Genomic DNA, 16,574 nt, shown 5'->3' on the forward strand with positions numbered 1-16,574 from the left:
ATCGAAGTTCCAGACTTCGGAGCGAGAAAGAAGGCTATACGTAGAATTGAAAGCACAATATCAGTAACGCGTGAGCTGTAAGACAATGAAGGAATGATAAAGAAGTGCGATCACGAGAGATTTGTACTGAATGGAATAGCGCTCTTGATGTGGCTGCCGTCTGAGTGGCACACGGCATTGTAACGATCCTACCTGCTTACAGTAGCTGCAGCTGGGGTCCAGCTTCCGTTGTGTTACTCTCGTAATGACAAGCTTCTTCCAAGCTTCCTTGATCGTGGATGTGATTTGAAAATCCAGGAGTCAAGTTTATGCGAGAAATGATGGAGAGATGAACAAAGAGTGGCTGCCATCCTTCGGGGCGTTTCAGGCTAGTGCCAAGAGCACTATCCTAGCAGCCAATCAAAATGCATGTTTCAGGTGTGCTGCTGAGACCTGAAACTGTCGCGCTACAAAGGACTCGCGCCAGTGCCCAGGGTTCTGTACTCCTCAGGTCCTGGATTGTTAGGATTTGAACGGGAGCGCTCCTGACGATCGCCGCCGACTGCAAAGAATGGCATCGATATGATGAATCGATTAAGCAATACATGCATCTCGCACTGCAAGCCAGCACTCGAAACTCCTAGCTGAAAGAGGCAGCCGCAATTGGGTCTCTCTGACATAAACATAAACTGCTTCGGACGAGCACATGAAAACAAATCGAACTAAGCAATTCCATTGCTCATCCCTTCGGCAACGACGGCGGAGGCATGCCAGTATTCGCTTTCTTAGCTGGTGGGAGACCGGGCACCTTGAATCCAGCCGAGTCTGTCTTACCGGAGTTGACCTGGGTGAAAGTACCACCAGAGAAATACCCGGCATTCTCTGCCTCTCTTTTTCGCTTGAGTTCGGCCTGAACTTTCGGATCGATCAATTCGAGGCCCTGCACAGCGCCAAAAGCCAACGAGGAAGCTGTACCCGAGGAAGCATTGACGCCAGACGTTCGTAGACCTTGTGCACGTAGTGTCGTAGCATTGCCAGCCCCTACACCAGACCCGAAGCCTTTTAGTGACGAGGCCATGCCAGTGTTCATACTGCTCTGCAAGCCCGAGCCTCCCCAGCCAGGATTCTTCTTCGACAGCTTGGCAGCTGTTCTCTTGTCGATTCCAGCAGCACGTATACGACCGTCGTTTTGTTGCCCTATCATTCCCAGACCGACAGAATCTTCGCCAAAACCGACTTCTTTCTCCTCTCTGCCAAATGCCATTCTATTCTGCTGCTTCCGCAGATCAGTCATGGCTGTGGCTTCCTTTGCTTTTCTGGCTCTCCGACCTCCCCTTTTCCTGCTTGGCTTGTCGTCCGGTACAGGTAATGCTTTGGGTCCCCGGTTTGGTGGTGGTTCTTTGAGCTTATCTAACCTCCGCTCACAATCATCCAGTAGCTTTTCTCCCATCGAGCCGTCCCGTGCCTGTTGTACGGCATCTATTCGTGCTGCAAGGACAATCTTTGCTCCGATGATACGCATGCCTTGGACCTTGAGATCTGTTTGAATGTCCTGCATAAGAGGACTATAGTAGAGAAACCCTTGCTTTCGAAGACCAACATTTGTGGCGAGACCCGTTTGCCGCTGTTTTCTGCTGCCCATTGCTGGGATATTCCGATCTGGAACCTTTGCCAGACCTTTAATTCCGCCAGCAAAGTTGACAAGCTGTGCGGCTGTGAGAGAGCCAATGAGAACAGTAAGGTTGGGTGCGAAAACGTTCATGCGAGACTGTACATAATCTGTAAGTGTCATCTTGGCCTTGTCGAGCTGGATCATCAGCTCGCATGCTCGTAGGACAGTTTGTAACTCCGCATCAGTCATCTCTTGTCCCTTGGTCTGGGTACCCTCCACTGAGACGACCATCAGTGTTGGACCATCTAGTATTGACTGTAGCGGCGCGTGCACAAGGTTGTCGTGAGACCCAGCGAGGGCCTTTATGTTGTCGAGGGGGCCATTTCTGAGGATCGCGACAGTCTTCGCGTAGTCGAGGGGATTCGAAATGAGGGTTTCGAGCTCAGGAAATCGTTTTGAGTAATGGTCTCTGATAAACTTGTGAACAAGCACAATCTCGCTGTCGATTTGGGTTGATAAGGTATTTGACTGCGTGACCAGCTTGTACTCTGGATTGTCCTCGATGGAGCCTACGTTGGTGGTCCTCTTCTCCGGTGGAAGAGTGTGGTAGTGTTGTATTTGGTCTAACACAGGTTGTAAGGTCTTCATCAACCCAGCGACACTGCGGACATCACTTACGCCGCCTAGTTGCATCTTCTCGACCTTCGCTTTCTGGATAACCTCATCGTCAGAATCCTGGTCGTCGTTGGTAGCGCCTTTCAGTCGAGCGATCTCTTCTTCGTCTGCACCACCATCCTCAGACATGGCATCTTCGTTCGCATCAACTTCGAGCCCATGTTCGACATCTTCGCGAGCAGCTTTGCCATTTAGTTGTGGCTCTGCATTGTCGTCGCCAAAACCATTCTGATCCTCATTCTGCTCGTCACCAGAGTCGTCGAAGTCGTTGAGAAGTTCATCTGCGAGAGTCGCCATCTTGTGAATAGCTCGAGGTTGTGCAAGTTACAGCCAGAATCGAGTGGTTAGCGTAGCATACGTTAGAAATGTAGAAGCCCACTGCACCGGCAGTGACGACGATCTGCGGTTTATTTTTACAGGCCTCAGGCATTCATCGTCGCAACCTAAGAACTTTTTGTAACCTTGACTTTGCTCGGTTGTACTCATCTCTGCAAGACTTGCACAACCGCGACACCGAGATGGCTTCCTCGAGCGGCCCTCCACGGGTCAAGAACAAGGCGCCGGCGCCTCAGCAGATCTCAGCCGAGCAGCTGTTACGCGAAGCTGTCGACAGACAAGAACCATCTCTCCAGGCACCAACACAGCGATTTGCTGATCTCGAAGAACTTCATGAATTCCAAGGCAGGAAACGAAAGGAGTTCGAGGACTATGTGCGCCGGAATCGGGTGAATATGAACAACTGGATGCGCTATGCCCAGTGGGAGTCGGAACAGAAAGAGTATCGCAGAGCACGCTCTGTCTTTGAAAGAGCATTGGACGTCGACAGTACGAGTGTTCAGCTATGGATCCGCTACGTCGAAGCTGAGATGAAGACAAGAAATATCAACCATGCGCGAAACCTGCTGGACAGAGCCGTTACTATCCTGCCGAGAATAGACAAGCTGTGGTACAAATATGTGTACATGGAGGAGACTCTTGGAAACGTACCAGGCACGAGGCAAGTCTTTGAGCGATGGATGTCCTGGGAACCCGACGAGACCGCCTGGATGGCCTACATCAAGCTAGAGAAGAGATATGCCGAGTTCGATCGAGCACGTGCAATCTTCGAGAGATTCACAGTTGTTCATCCCGAGCCTAGGAATTGGATCAAGTGGGCCAAGTTTGAGGAGGAAAATGGCACCAGTCAACTTGTCAGAGATGTCTTCGGCGTTGCCATCGAAACTCTGGGAGATGACTTCATGGATGAGAAGTTGTTCATTGCATATGCACGATATGAGGCCAAATTAAAAGAGTATGAGCGCGCTAGATCCATCTACAAATATGCTTTGGACCGATTGCCAAGGTCAAGATCCATATCGCTACACAAGTCATACACACAATTCGAGAAGCAGTTTGGTAACAGAGAAGGTGTCGAAGACGTTATCCTAGCAAAGAGAAGAGTGCAGTACGAAGAACAGCTCAAGTCAGATCCCAACAATTACGATCTGTGGATCGACCTAGCAAGACTCGAGGAAAGTGGTGGTGATGCTGACAAGATCCGCGACACTTACGAACGAGCGATCGCTCAAGTGCCAACGAGTCAGCAGAAGCGAGACTGGCGGCGCTATATCTACCTTTGGATATTCTATGCAGTGTGGGAAGAAGTTACAAACAATGAGCCGGATCGAGCAAGGCAGATATATCAAGAGTGCTTAAAACTAATACCACATAAGAAATGGACCTTCGCTAAGATCTGGCTAATGAAGGCACAATTTGAGGTTCGCCAGCTACAACTGATGGCAGCAAGGAAAGCCATGGGTCAAGCCATCGGAATGTGCCCGAAAGACAAACTGTTCAAAGGCTACGTTGAGCTTGAGAAGCAGCTTTTCGAATTTGAGCGCTGTCGAACACTGTTCGAGAAGCAGCTAGGATGGAACCCATCGAACAGCGAGGCCTGGATACAGTTTGCCGAACTGGAAAGAGGTCTTGATGACCTCGACAGAGCAAGAGCAATCTACGAGCTTGGGATACAACAATCGACGTTGGACATGCCGGAGCTTGTATGGAAAGCCTACATCGACTTCGAAGATTACGAAGGAGAATACGACCGAGCCAGAGCATTGTACGAGCTCTTGCTGACGAAGACTGACCACGTCAAGGTCTGGATCAATTATGCTCGGTTTGAGATTAACGTGCCCGACGAAGGTACCGCAGAAGGAGAAGAACCGACAGTAAGCGAAGGTGCCAAAGCACGAGCTCGCAAGATCTTTCAGCGCGCACATACCCTCTTCAAGGACAAAGAGTTGAAGGAAGAGCGAGTCGAGCTGCTGAACGCTTGGAAGTCATTCGAGCAAGCGCATGGTAGCGACGAGGACAAGCAGAAGATTGACAAACAGATGCCAAGAAGAGTCAAGAAGAGGAGGAGACTAGAAGAGGATAGATTCGAGGAGTACATTGACTATGTCTTCCCTGCGGACGATGAGTCGGCTTCGAAGAACCTCAAGCTGCTCGAGCGAGCTCGCATGTGGCAGCAGCAGCGGGATTCAGCGGCGAATGGCACCAATGGGACTAACAGCGATGCTCATGGGAATGGTGAGTCTTGAAGAACCAGCCTCGATATGCTCGAAACACGAGGCAGCCTCCTGGCTTGATGTTCCTGGTCATATGCCTTGACTGCACACAAGCTGGATTATTCGGTCCTTTTCAACCTAATAGTGAATTGGAGACCACAAAGCAGAGTTTCGGGGCGTTTGTCTAGCGCAGGAGCCGAACCTTTTCACGTGATATTTCAATTATGTAAAGCTGTCCACTCAGCAGCTCTACTGTACGAGGAGAGTCGGATAATAAATCCCGACATACCATCTGCTGCTCGATCTTTTGCATCCAGCGAGGAACTTTGTTCAACCCGTCATGGGAGACAACCATGCGGCGCGACGTCACGGTCGATGAATTGATCTTGAGGCTCATCAAATGGAAAGGCGACTGGTGTTTTGCTGTTGCACTGGGCTGCGGACAAGCGAATTGTTCCTGCAGATGGTCGTGTTCTAGGCCCGATATGGATAAGCGCAACAGCCGTCATGCGTGGAAATTTGCCCCTGATGATCACTTCGTTCTAGCGACTTCCTGCTGCTGGGCCACACGACTTGTTGACATGTACTCGTAAGTTTGCTCGTGCTCTACCTACGGTACAAAGGGAATGGCTTAGACAGCAAATGAAGCTTCTCCAGTCACGCCGGATATCCGCGTACTCATACTCAAGAGTCTACACTTCTCACACAATTCGGAGGCGTGTTCAACAACTCACCTCTGAGATTCAACGATGAGCTTTCTTTGCAAGATAAGGCCAGCAACATTTGGGTGCAGGTACTATGCCGTTGTGTCTGCCAGACAAGCAACAGTGACGACAGAAGCTGCATTAGGCTATTCGGTGTGAAGCTGGCACAAAGACGTGCATGCAAGGTGAAGCAGCCGCATTGAAGGGGCGCTCCTACCTTCAGGCACAATCACACCATCGCCGAGCTGGCTCATGTCGACATTCATTCCGCATAAACAGGAACGTCCTTGATAGTACATCACAGTGTACAGTCGTAGCAGCAATAATGCTGCAGGACTTGAGTTAGGATACGTAGAAACCAAAGATTGAGAAGTTCCAAGACTCGGGGAGAGTGGGCCACAAGCTGTGGCCAAGCGTGATCGCGTCGCGCGGTTGAACCAATCAAGGAAAGTCAATCTAACCCTGGCCCTTGTATGGCAGCCGCTGGTAGTATCCCTGGTCGTGTTTTGCAGTTGTCTCTTCCTTGGTGTCTTGGGCGTGTTGCTGCGTGTTGTGCCTGCGCTCGCCTTCCACCGGCTGTGTCTTCTCGTCGTTACCGCTACAGCTACGTAGCATCCGCTCCGTCCCTGCTCGAGACGTCTTTTGGGAACGGTTGACCTTTCTGAATCGACTATCGAGCTTCGACCGACCTTCGTTTACAACTTGTAACTTCAGCAGATTCAGCATCTGTCTTTCTGCGTGCAGCGCACCGACCACCGCTCCTTCAGTATATTGCCATTCTCACGTACCGCGTACTCGATCATTGCAAGCCAGTTCATTTGATCGACGAAGATTATCTGGATCTGGTCATCTACTACCCATTCACGCTGAAGGTTATCGCTACGGGCAGTGTCCAAGAACCTGCTTCAATTCAGGTTGGTAGATCAACCTCACCACACCATTCTCGACGCCTCGATCCTTCATCTTGCGTCGTGTAACAACGACTGCAAATCACCAATCGAGCCAAATCTGCAAGATCGGACTTCTATTTCGGCTCTCTACCCTTGCAACATATTGCGATTTCGACCAACTGGCGGACTTCCGTCTGTGCATGTATTTCGTGACAGCTGATGGAAAGATGAAGAGGGCGCAATAACACATTGCTCGTTGAAATAGTGGCCTATGGCTTCACCGGAACCACCAGTGGCTCTCAAGGACCACTGCTCGATAATATACGACAACACATTATACGTCTACTCGCCCGACGCCTTCCAAATCCTGCCGCTGAAAGAGAATGCGACCTGGGCTCAGGAAGAGAACGGTGTGTCCGTGACAGGTGCCGTTTGTGCAAAGGGAGGAGTTGATGGGGACAGCGCGAATCCAGCTTTGTACGTGGTGGGAGGCGTGACAAATGCCTCTACACCAGACTATTCTGGCATACAAAGATACTCGATTCGCAACAAGGCATGGGAGATCATCAATCCAGTTTCAAGAGTTACTGCCAATCGGATAAACCATGGGGCAACCTACCTCAATGCTTCCTCCGCCATCCTCGTCTATGGTGGCTCCCAGAACGGCGACACTGGATACTCTACCGAAACATTTCTGATGCTCATGTATCCTCCCTACAGGATACAAGCATACCCCTCTATAGCTCCACCTGTGAAGCAGCCTTTCCTCCTCCCATGGACCGAAGACAAAGCTCTTATGGTAGGAGGTGGAAATGGTAATCAGCAAGCTTTCACCTTCCACCCGGATCCTGGGTGGGTCAACTTGGGTGTGACACTGCCAGTCGTCCTTCCAGATCCGTCGACGGCGCAGGTGAACCTGCAGTGGATGGCCGACGGTACCCGGGTGTTGCAGACGTATTACACGAATGAATCGCCGAACCGTGTCGTGAGAAATGTCCTTACGAACCCAGGCTTCGTTCCTGCTCCCTACGGACAGACTATCGGCGATGCAACCACTGGTGGACCGTCCCGGCTGTTCCGGAGACAGCTAATCCGAGGAGATTATCCTACTTACAATAGCACGAATGTGCCAGAAGAGCAGAGAACAGGTGCTTCGCTTGCCTCCAATAGTGAGCTCGTCGCTATTGTTGGTGGTGATAGCAATAGCACTGTGTCCGTGTTCAACTCAACGGCCAACAGCTGGGTTGACCCAAAAGCCCTTTTCGGCGACACGCAAAAACCTCTCACTACGTCTAGCAGTACAGCCGCTACGCCTACTGCAAGTCAGACCCGGGCCGCTTCGTCAGCCGCTTCATCTACCGCCGCAGCTAGCTCCGGTGACGGACAGTCCAACGGTCTGGCCATTCTGGGCGGAGTGCTTGGCGGCATTTGTGGTTTTGCTGCTATTCTGATTATAGCCCTGCTGTGGTTGAGATCAATCAAGCGGCGGAAGGCTGCCGAAGCTGCTGCTCAGAAGAAAGAGAATGATTCCCTTTTCCCTGACGATAAACCAAGGCACATCGCTCAGGACAGTGATGGCGGTCTAAAGCCTCTATCCCATCAAGCACAACCGATGGGCAGAAGTCCAGTCCCCTCCGCAGTCATCAATGATCGTGACTCATTAGCAATGTTCAGCGGCAAGTTGAACGAGAAGAACTTTGAAGCCGGCGGACAAACTCGTGGCGCGTCGAATCTCAACCCTGTTCACGGCGCCAACAACAGCATCGGTGGTGGCTTTTTCAAAAGCAATAACAAGACCCCTATGTCAATCTCCAAGCCGATGCAACCCGATTTAGGCGACTACCAGGAAACACCAAATGTTGATCTTGGCAAAGCCACACCTTCCGCTGCACCGATACTGCCACCCGTAGCCGCCGTTGCACCATCACAGCAGAAGGCGGACCAGAGAAAGACAGACGAAGGATGGGCCAAGTATTTCCAAGCGGACAAGGAGGAGAAGAAGGAACCCGAGAACAAGCATGCTGTTCCTTTCGAAGATGATCCCAGACGTAGTGGTTCTAGGCCAAACACAGCCAAAGGCAGCGGCGCAGGTTTTTGGCCTGGTTCAGGTGTGCCAAGCTCGAATCGGTCGACGAAGCTGCCACTACGCGACAGTGCTGGCAACACACTTAACCATGCAACAGTGGCGACTGCAAGTCCAAGCCTTGCGGTAGGACACTCCGACCTTCAGGCTCGCAGCATGTCTGTGGCAGCTCCTGTTGAAGCCAAGATATCTAGCGCCGATTCGATAAGCACAGACCACAGCTCAGATGATGGCTACGAGGACGATGACATAGACGCTTACTCCGATAGTCAGGGAAGCTACCAAAACAACACTTGGAATCCGATAGGGAACACGTGGTCTGGTCCGAGCCAGAGACCATTGCGGCCACCAAGTGTAAGGGTTGGTGCAACTGCTTTCCCACCACCGACAGGCTATTCTGACCAAACAACAAATACTTCTGGTAGCGGTGGCTCCTCGATACCGGCTTTTCCGATGCCTGCAGCAGGTGTGGGACGCGCTGACGCTACCGACCAATACATTGGCACTTCGACAGTTCAGCCACCTCCGAGGAACTCGTATGTACCACCCAGTGCTTATGCACATGCACGAAAATCGAGCAACACCTTTTACCATGGTGGTCCACCTGTGCATGATTACTTCGGACCACCTGCCACAGCCACATCACAAGGATCAGGCAAGCTACCAGACAGTACAGACATGTCATGGCTAAACCTTGGTACGCCAGCTCATGTGCATGGTAGACCCCATTCAGGCGAATCTCACGACCCAGCGTGACAATCAGGCCGATTTTCGAAGGTGCTTTATCAGTTCCTCCTGGACGACGTAGCGCGGAAACAGATTAAACCCGAACAACTTAAGAAGATGCAGAAGGGGGAAGAGGTAGACTACATCGAGGATCGGCAAGGTAATACTAATATCAAGAATAAATCACACCTAATACGGACACTTAGTTCGAAGACACCGAGTGCGAAAACAGACAACATTCGGATGCATAATATGGCGAGAACGCTGAGAAACGACGAGGAGGAGGGTCGTTCGAGTCCTATCGGTCATGCATACGAACCAACGACTTTCGGAGCGACAATTGAAAGAGAACCTACGTCGGCTACTAGTACCGACAGCAAGAGACTCACGATGTAAAGATCGCAAAACGCACACGAAGCAAGCGAGTAGTTGTCACTTGTGGCTGTTGCCAGCAATCGTGTCTCAGCATTTGAATTGCATTGGCATACTGGAGCATATTGTTTGAAATAATACTATTGGAAGCAAAGCAAGCACAAGCAGGAATTGTACATATACCCGGGCACTATTTGTCCTGATCTCAGTCGAGTTCATTTCTTGTCATGTCCTTTTCATGGGAGGCTATTTTGTTGTCAGTTGCAGTGAAAGAAGAATTTGCGCATGTAGCTGAGCTATCTTTTGTCGATTGAGCATGTGAGCGGAATCAGATAGCATGAATGAAGCATGATTATCATCAATACGGATATGCAGGATTGCGGTTCTCGAGGTCGCAGGAAGCCTTGTTTCCAACGACAAAGTGAAAGTGTTGATGATGAAATATCAGGTGTCCGTTCGGGCATGATTCTGCTAACGAATGTGTTCCAACAATCATCAACACACCTGAAAAATCTCACCACTAATATACTCTTGTCATCCAAGACTACAACCGAGTCTTAAAGCGATCATCAAAAGGGGCGCGCGCCTTGACTCTTGGACTTCCATACGTATTGACGAACATCACTATAAGTCGGCTTGAACGAGAATACACTTTCAACAATGCCACACATCGCAGATCTCCCACCCGAACTCCTCAGGGCAATCATCAAACAGCTTTCCGGTTCTGAGGTCTCCGAAAGCGACCCTACGGTATTTAGTATCATGCGCGTCAACAAGTTATGGTGCCAAGTCACCCTCGAGCTACTACTAAACAGAAAGCTTCCGCCACTGCAATACTCACCAATTATTATGTGGCAGGCTGTGGGAAAGGCTATGGAGGCGCTGGAGGTGGTATATCGACACGCCCAGGAGATGCAGATATTATCAGAGCAGAGGGAGGCACTAAATCGGGGAGGAAAGTAGGTTGCTGGAGGGACATGGCAATCGCATGTCCGAGGTGGAGATTGCTGGATTGCGACCTGGTCTGGAGCTGATGCACATCGTCAAGGCCATCTAAGATATATGATTTGGTGTGTCATGTAGGCGATGAGACAGAGGAGAAGACGATGTGGCCGACGAGACATGGTTTACTCTTGGAACGATGAGGTCCGCCTGATGGCAAAAGTCTGCAGCAGCTATCCGATACAACACCGACGGGCGATGGGATGGTTGAAAAGCAGTCGGTGTGGGCGGATAGACATGGATGAGGTATCAACGGGCTCATTGCATGGGCAAATTACTTCAGCATCGTAGCATTCGATTCAGAGAGATCTCACACTGGTCAACACTATACGTGTCACGTTCTTGCTTGAGCTCAATAAATCTGCGCGAACAACCATAAATCGACACCTGTAATGGAAGCACACAACGTGAGGGGACGCTTTTGGAAGGAATAGCAAGGCCTGAGAGGAATATCGCTGACGTTCTTCGGTCAAGATGTAAGAGCGGCTCTGCGAGGAGATGATGGACTCATCTGGACAGCCCCAGGTGCAAGGAGAACAAGATAACACACCTTCGTGCAATGCTGAAACAGCGACCCGGTGACTACATCTGAACGTGCCAGTGGTGCAGTGAAGGTCCGCACTAATGCATTCATACGCGGAGCAGTACAAAGTACTGGCGAGGAGCGTGTTGCAGCAATCAACAAAGTTTCAGGTGTTCCACAGCATATAGGAACACGAGTTCTTTTGCATCGGAGATGAGTGAGTCAATTGTGACGGTGACTTTGGCCTTCACTACAATGCGATAAGTGAATCGCTCGCACCTCCTGTCACTTTTTCATGTGACCATGCCCACATATCCTACTTCTTCTGCACATCTACCACGCTACTTCAGTATCTGTCTCACGTCAAGTCGTGATCATTCAGGAGACACAGGTGCACAGTACGTACAACCTTTGTGACATATACTGACCAAGACAGCACTGAGAACCATCCGCACAGCGCAAAAAGTCACTACAAGCCCTTAGCCTATCATGGCAAAGCTCAACGACCTCCCGCCAGAAGTCCTCTCATACATCATCAAGCAGTTCGACAGGTCAGACTTCAGACTTGAGTTCATCGCAAAGCTCGATTCCACCATCTTCAGTGCGATGCGGGTGAACAAGTACTGGAGCAAAGTGGCGATGGAGTTTCTTCTGCAAGATGTGATCAAGGATGACGAGGAGTGGTCAAGTTTCGTGCGAAGAGCGAAGGAGAGGGAGGACTATTATTGGGAGATGATGGCGGACAATGGTTGGGTCCCGAGTGAATGTTATGAGGAGGAGGCGTAGGAGTATACGAGTGATGATGAAGACTACGAATTTGTGATTGATCTTTGTTGAGATGGCGAGCACAACACTCGTAGTGGTCTTGATAGCATTTTGGGAGAACCAAGTCATATGAGAGACGAGCGGCAAGTTTTGACGCTAGATCTTGGGCTCGGCGCAGACTCGTCGCTCATACATGAGGACATCACACACGTACCCAGCCTTGAACGAGTGGCTCGTATGTTCCCTGGTTCCCACCCTTCAGAAGAATGTCTGAGACCCACAAGTTGAGTGGCAGTCCTCTCACGTCCTCGAGATCAGTGCTTGGGGACTCTCCAGTCGTGCGAAGCAAGGCCATCGCCTTCACATCGCTGCCACGGTTTCCATAGCGAGGATCATCTGCACAATCTAGTGTTCAGACGCTGATCATGGTCTTTATGACCATTTACTTTCCCATAACCAGAACCATCCTTCTTATGAAGCACCCCAAGCGTCACACAAATTGACAAATCACATGATGTAGAAGCTGTCTACTGGCATAGCTTCAAGCTCGAAGGCAGGAGGCACTCGCTCTCGCGGATCTAATCGAACGCTCACCACTCCGATTCGAAGGTAGCCCCAGAACCACAGTTTCAGCACGAGGAACTGGTGATAATAGACATCGCTTCTATCGTAACGGTAATCTGGAGACATCCTGAAATGGAGCAGCACCATTTCTTTTGGGTCAGTCCCATGGGCCTCGGGTGCACAGCACGAAACGACTTCATGCTGGCACCTATCATGAATGAGATATGGACCAAAGCTTCGATACTGCCAATCGCGTGCAAGAGCCACGAACTCAGTGCCAGGAACGAAACGCGCCGTTACGAGCAACACTCTGGGCATACCGGTACTGCAAAGCTCAATGTCATCCTGGAGTTTAATGCCAAGAATTCTGGATTTGCCTTCACGATATGTGCAATCGTAGTGAGCGTGTGTCTCCCATCCAAGCCATGACCAAGAAGGAAATTCTGCTCGTCTTCGTGCTCTGCGGTAAGGTAGCCAGAGTAGAGCTGAGATGAACCACTCCATAGCAGAATCTTCTTCCTCAGGCAGCTGACATAGCGGATAGATGATGCCCCAGATTTGGCCCAGCGCAAAATTCGTACGCCGCATGTAATTGCAGAGACCCTGGAAGACATTGTATGCGTCTGTCTGGTACGCGAGAGCCCTGCGCGAATAATCTCGTATCAGCGTCTGATAGAAAAGCAGTTTTTGCTGCAAGGGGCACGGGGTGCCCCACGGCCAAGGCGCGTCATATGGTGTTGTCCAAGGTGTAAACCCATCGTTATAGACAAAGTCCCAACCGGACTTCCTAATGGTAGCCAGAATGTCTAGAGACCTCGGTTTGAGAGCTTCGTGTGCATACATCTCGTTGCATTCGAACACCACCTGGTCTTCCAGGAAGTATAGTCGTCTGGTGGAGAGCACAGCCTCCTGAAATGTCCACGCTCTTTACGCCCAAGGTGATTCCTGAATCATACGGGCAGTTTTAGCTGGGCTGGCCTGTTTGGTAAGCTGGACTTCACCCATACGGATCGAGGTTTGGGCTGTACGAGGTGTCGCCCTTACGCTGGGAAGTCCTGCATCTGCATCTCTGCCGATCACTGCGCAAATTGTGACTGCCGCTCCGCCAAAAATAGTGTCCATGCGTGAGATCTCGAGAGCTCTTCGCTCAGGCAACTGACTTAAGCTGAAGCGGTCGAACCTACAGGTATTTGTATCCTAGGGCTAGTGTGACACGGATGGCATCAGCTATCGTCGTTGGAATCTGCACTGATCGAAGATCGGGTTTGAGCCTTATCCCACTGATGAAATGTGAGTTGGCCGTCTGGCAGCGACCCCAGACGTAACTTAACGCTAAATACTCTTTTCCGGTTGGCAGTCTAACCATCCTCATGCTCTTCACATTTATGACACGCAGACTGGTCATGTGAAAAGAACTCTGCCTCACAGTGCAGTTGCAAGTTGCGTGATAGCTCTGGCAATGATCGATCCATTCTTGCACAACCTGTACTGAGAGGTGGCAAGATACGGAACCTGGCAGATACATCAAATTTTGTCGGGGGCCCGCAGACTCAGCAAGATGGCAATATATGCGGTCATGTGTATGATCATGACCTTCGGCACTTCCGTAATCTCCTTCTCTGTTGAGATGAAAATATATCGTATCATGTTTTAGCAGCAGGGGTGGTAGGCTTCCAACAGGATGTTCCTCTCGCCAATGACCTCTCAATGTTGAATAGGCTCTCAGCTCAAATCCTCTCAAGTTCCCTGACACGATCTTGTCATGTTCATTGTCGGGTCGGCATGCCCGCCAGAAATTGCAGGCAGGACAGCCAGCGTCGTGGGATAACATGAATCGTTTGCCCAGCCCGTCAATTCTTCTACCATAGTCTGGCACATAGGACTCACTCGACAACTTGGCGAATCTTTTGCAAATATCTTCCCATGTCAGGTGGCTTAGGGCCCAGAAGTCGATGTTGCGGCATGACGGCGCACAAGGCTTGTGTTGGGTGTATTCTGCTACCGTGCTTAGATGAAGTGCTGTGCCGATTGTGTGTTTTGCTGTCCAGAAGGTGTGAACTTGCGCGGCGCTGACTATTCTGCTGAACAATACGTGATTTGGCCATGCAAGGTGCTATTTTGGAAAAGTGCAATTGAAAGAAAGCCTGCGGCAGAAAAGTGAAGAATGTCCTTCGGACAGTGCCAGATAGTGTACTTGAAGCGATACCCGCTGTCGCGGACTTCTAGTAGTACTTACCTTCATGGCTGGGAGGCTGACAGCATCTGCCTGCAACCACAGATCGTACATGTGTAACAGTGTGACAGACACGGGGCAGATTTGAGAGAGCTCGAATAAGAGAGGTTCAGTCAGAGCAGTACGTGCAGCTACCATCTCGACTTACATGACCGAGCAGACCCAAAGCTATGCTAAGGCTGTCGCATTTGTGGCACAGAGCTGCTCTTCAATCACAACTGTGTGGTGTGAAGAGATCTGACGAGTACCGAAGTGCTAGTACCCCTGACGAGATTCCGTGGAGCAAGGGTCTTGGCGTGTCGCTCCTGCCCGTACAGTCCCATGTGGCATTTTGGAGTGTTGCCGAACAGGAGCAGGAACGATTTCTATGCGCCAGATAGTCCGCTCGACCTGTTTCAACTCCGGAGGGTCAACGAGTCCATCATGCTACTTAAGTCAGTACTGGCGGCAGTGTGCCTGTTGGCATCGTCAACGCAAGCCCTCTACTTCTACATCGACGGCACGACCCCGAAATGCTTCTATGAAGAACTACCAAAGGACACCCTGGTAGTCGGTCAGTCTTCTCACACTCGTTAGCAGTCCAGCAAGCTGAACTGACTGTCTGCAGGCCACTACAAGGCTGAAGCCTACAACACAAACACCAACTCGTTCTACACAACCAACGATCTCGCAATCCAAGTAACAGTAGACGAAACCTTCGACAATGATCACCGTGTCGTTTCTCAAACCTCAACCTCCTCCGATCAAATGTCCAAGTTCACCTTCAGCGCCGCAGACAGTGGGTTACACAGACTATGTTTTACGCCATCAGGTCCTGGTGCAGTCTCGCTGCAGGGCTGGTTCTCAGGCAATAATGATGCGGTGCTCGGAGGAGTCAAGCTGAAGTTAGACATGGCTATTGGAGAAAGCAGTAAGATCGAGAGTGACGACAAGAATAAGATCGATAGTATCGTGGGCAAGGTGAGGGAGTTGAATGGCCGGATGGCTGATATTAGGAGGGAGCAGATCTTCCAACGGGTGAGTACATCGATGGACGGTACAGCGAGAGATAATGCTAATACTTATGTTACAGGAACGGGAAGCCGAGTTCCGAGATCAGTCTGAGTCTGTCAACGCGAGAATTGTGAAGTGGACTTTAATTCAGCTGTTTGTGCTGGGCGGTACCTGCGCATGGCAGCTATCCCATTTGAGGTCATTTTTCATCAAGCAGAAGTTGACATAGACGAATGGAAAGAAAATTAGCACGGTGGATGAATATACGAATACATGGCCCATAAAACGAGCTGAAGAAGTGCTACAACACAGCCCGAGCAGTCTGGCTGCTGCGAGAATGGAGGCAGTCGCAAACTTCACGGTCAGTTTGCCTGTGCTATACAAGGAGCACTGTTGCTGCTGAACCATGTCCCAATGTCGCAGGGTTTAAGAACAAAACCACATTCTGTGGCATTGTAGGAAGAACCGAGGAAGTGAGAGGAAACGACGTTCATCCGTGGTAAGGAGTGACCAGAGAAGAACGAAGAGCCCAAGCTACGCAGCAATATGTCGAGCAGAGACGACAGATGGAGTCTCAACGGTGACAGATAGCAACCAGCTCATGTAGCACATCCCAGGCACAGCCGCTTGAATTCAATCTGAATCTGGTGACACAAAATGTGCACTTCTTTGCGCCAAATGTCGTGGCTTCATACCCCTTGACGAAAAGATACCCACACTATTGATGAGGCAGCCATAATTGACTCGCCTGGACATGACTCCCAAGTATCACGAATATCGACTGCGTTTGAGCAGGAAGATGGTGGCGAGTGGGACCTTCCCAGGTTGATTTCCAATAGATCAAGTTCAGCGCAAGGTAGGGTGAGCGGCTGTCCAGGTGGCATGCAGCCGAAGCAACATTCGA

At 50.5% G+C, this 16,574-nt stretch overlaps 7 protein-coding genes across 7 annotated transcripts; 5 read left to right on the plus strand and 2 right to left on the minus strand.

Moving 5' to 3' along the window:
- Positions 1-718: 718 nt before the first annotated feature.
- Positions 719-2,563, minus strand: PRP31 (U4/U6-U5 snRNP complex subunit prp31; the record flags this gene model as incomplete). The annotated part of the gene is made up of 1 exon (XM_064869501.1): positions 719-2,563. One exon carries the CDS (start codon positions 2,561-2,563, stop codon positions 719-721), a length of 1,845 nt encoding a protein of 614 aa, XP_064734998.1.
- Positions 2,564-2,784: 221 nt separating this feature from the next.
- Positions 2,785-4,848, plus strand: CLF1 (NineTeen Complex (NTC) component; the record flags this gene model as incomplete). Its single annotated transcript, XM_064869502.1, has 1 exon — positions 2,785-4,848. The coding sequence occupies one exon, from the start codon at positions 2,785-2,787 to the stop codon at positions 4,846-4,848; it is 2,064 nt and encodes a 687-aa protein (XP_064734999.1).
- A 1,832-nt stretch (positions 4,849-6,680) lies between these two features.
- On the plus strand, positions 6,681-9,248 carry PMZ80_001055 (uncharacterized protein; the record flags this gene model as incomplete). Its single annotated transcript, XM_064869503.1, has 1 exon — positions 6,681-9,248. The coding sequence occupies one exon, from the start codon at positions 6,681-6,683 to the stop codon at positions 9,246-9,248; it is 2,568 nt and encodes an 855-aa protein (XP_064735000.1).
- Positions 9,249-10,250: 1,002 nt separating this feature from the next.
- PMZ80_001056 (uncharacterized protein) lies at positions 10,251-10,553 on the plus strand (the record flags this gene model as incomplete). Its single annotated transcript, XM_064869504.1, has 1 exon — positions 10,251-10,553. The coding sequence occupies one exon, from the start codon at positions 10,251-10,253 to the stop codon at positions 10,551-10,553; it is 303 nt and encodes a 100-aa protein (XP_064735001.1).
- A 775-nt stretch (positions 10,554-11,328) lies between these two features.
- PMZ80_001057 (uncharacterized protein) lies at positions 11,329-11,901 on the plus strand (the record flags this gene model as incomplete). The annotated part of the gene is given in 3 exon segments (XM_064869505.1): positions 11,329-11,332; positions 11,573-11,580; positions 11,599-11,901. The coding sequence occupies 3 exon segments, from the start codon at positions 11,329-11,331 to the stop codon at positions 11,899-11,901; spliced, it is 315 nt and encodes a 104-aa protein (XP_064735002.1).
- Positions 11,902-12,387: 486 nt separating this feature from the next.
- Positions 12,388-13,287, minus strand: PMZ80_001058 (uncharacterized protein; the record flags this gene model as incomplete). The annotated part of the gene is made up of 1 exon (XM_064869506.1): positions 12,388-13,287. One exon carries the CDS (start codon positions 13,285-13,287, stop codon positions 12,388-12,390), a length of 900 nt encoding a protein of 299 aa, XP_064735003.1.
- Positions 13,288-15,100: 1,813 nt separating this feature from the next.
- ERP1 (emp24p/erv25p- protein) lies at positions 15,101-15,899 on the plus strand (the record flags this gene model as incomplete). Its single annotated transcript, XM_064869507.1, has 3 exons — positions 15,101-15,230; positions 15,285-15,694; positions 15,750-15,899. 3 exons carry the CDS (start codon positions 15,101-15,103, stop codon positions 15,897-15,899), a joined length of 690 nt encoding a protein of 229 aa, XP_064735004.1.
- Positions 15,900-16,574: the final 675 nt, after the last annotated feature.

This window comes from Knufia obscura (genome assembly GCF_036327395.1).
Source record: "Knufia obscura strain CCFEE 5817 isolate CBS 148926 chromosome Unknown scaffold_1, whole genome shotgun sequence".
Lineage (NCBI taxonomy): Eukaryota > Fungi > Ascomycota > Eurotiomycetes > Chaetothyriales > Trichomeriaceae > Knufia > Knufia obscura.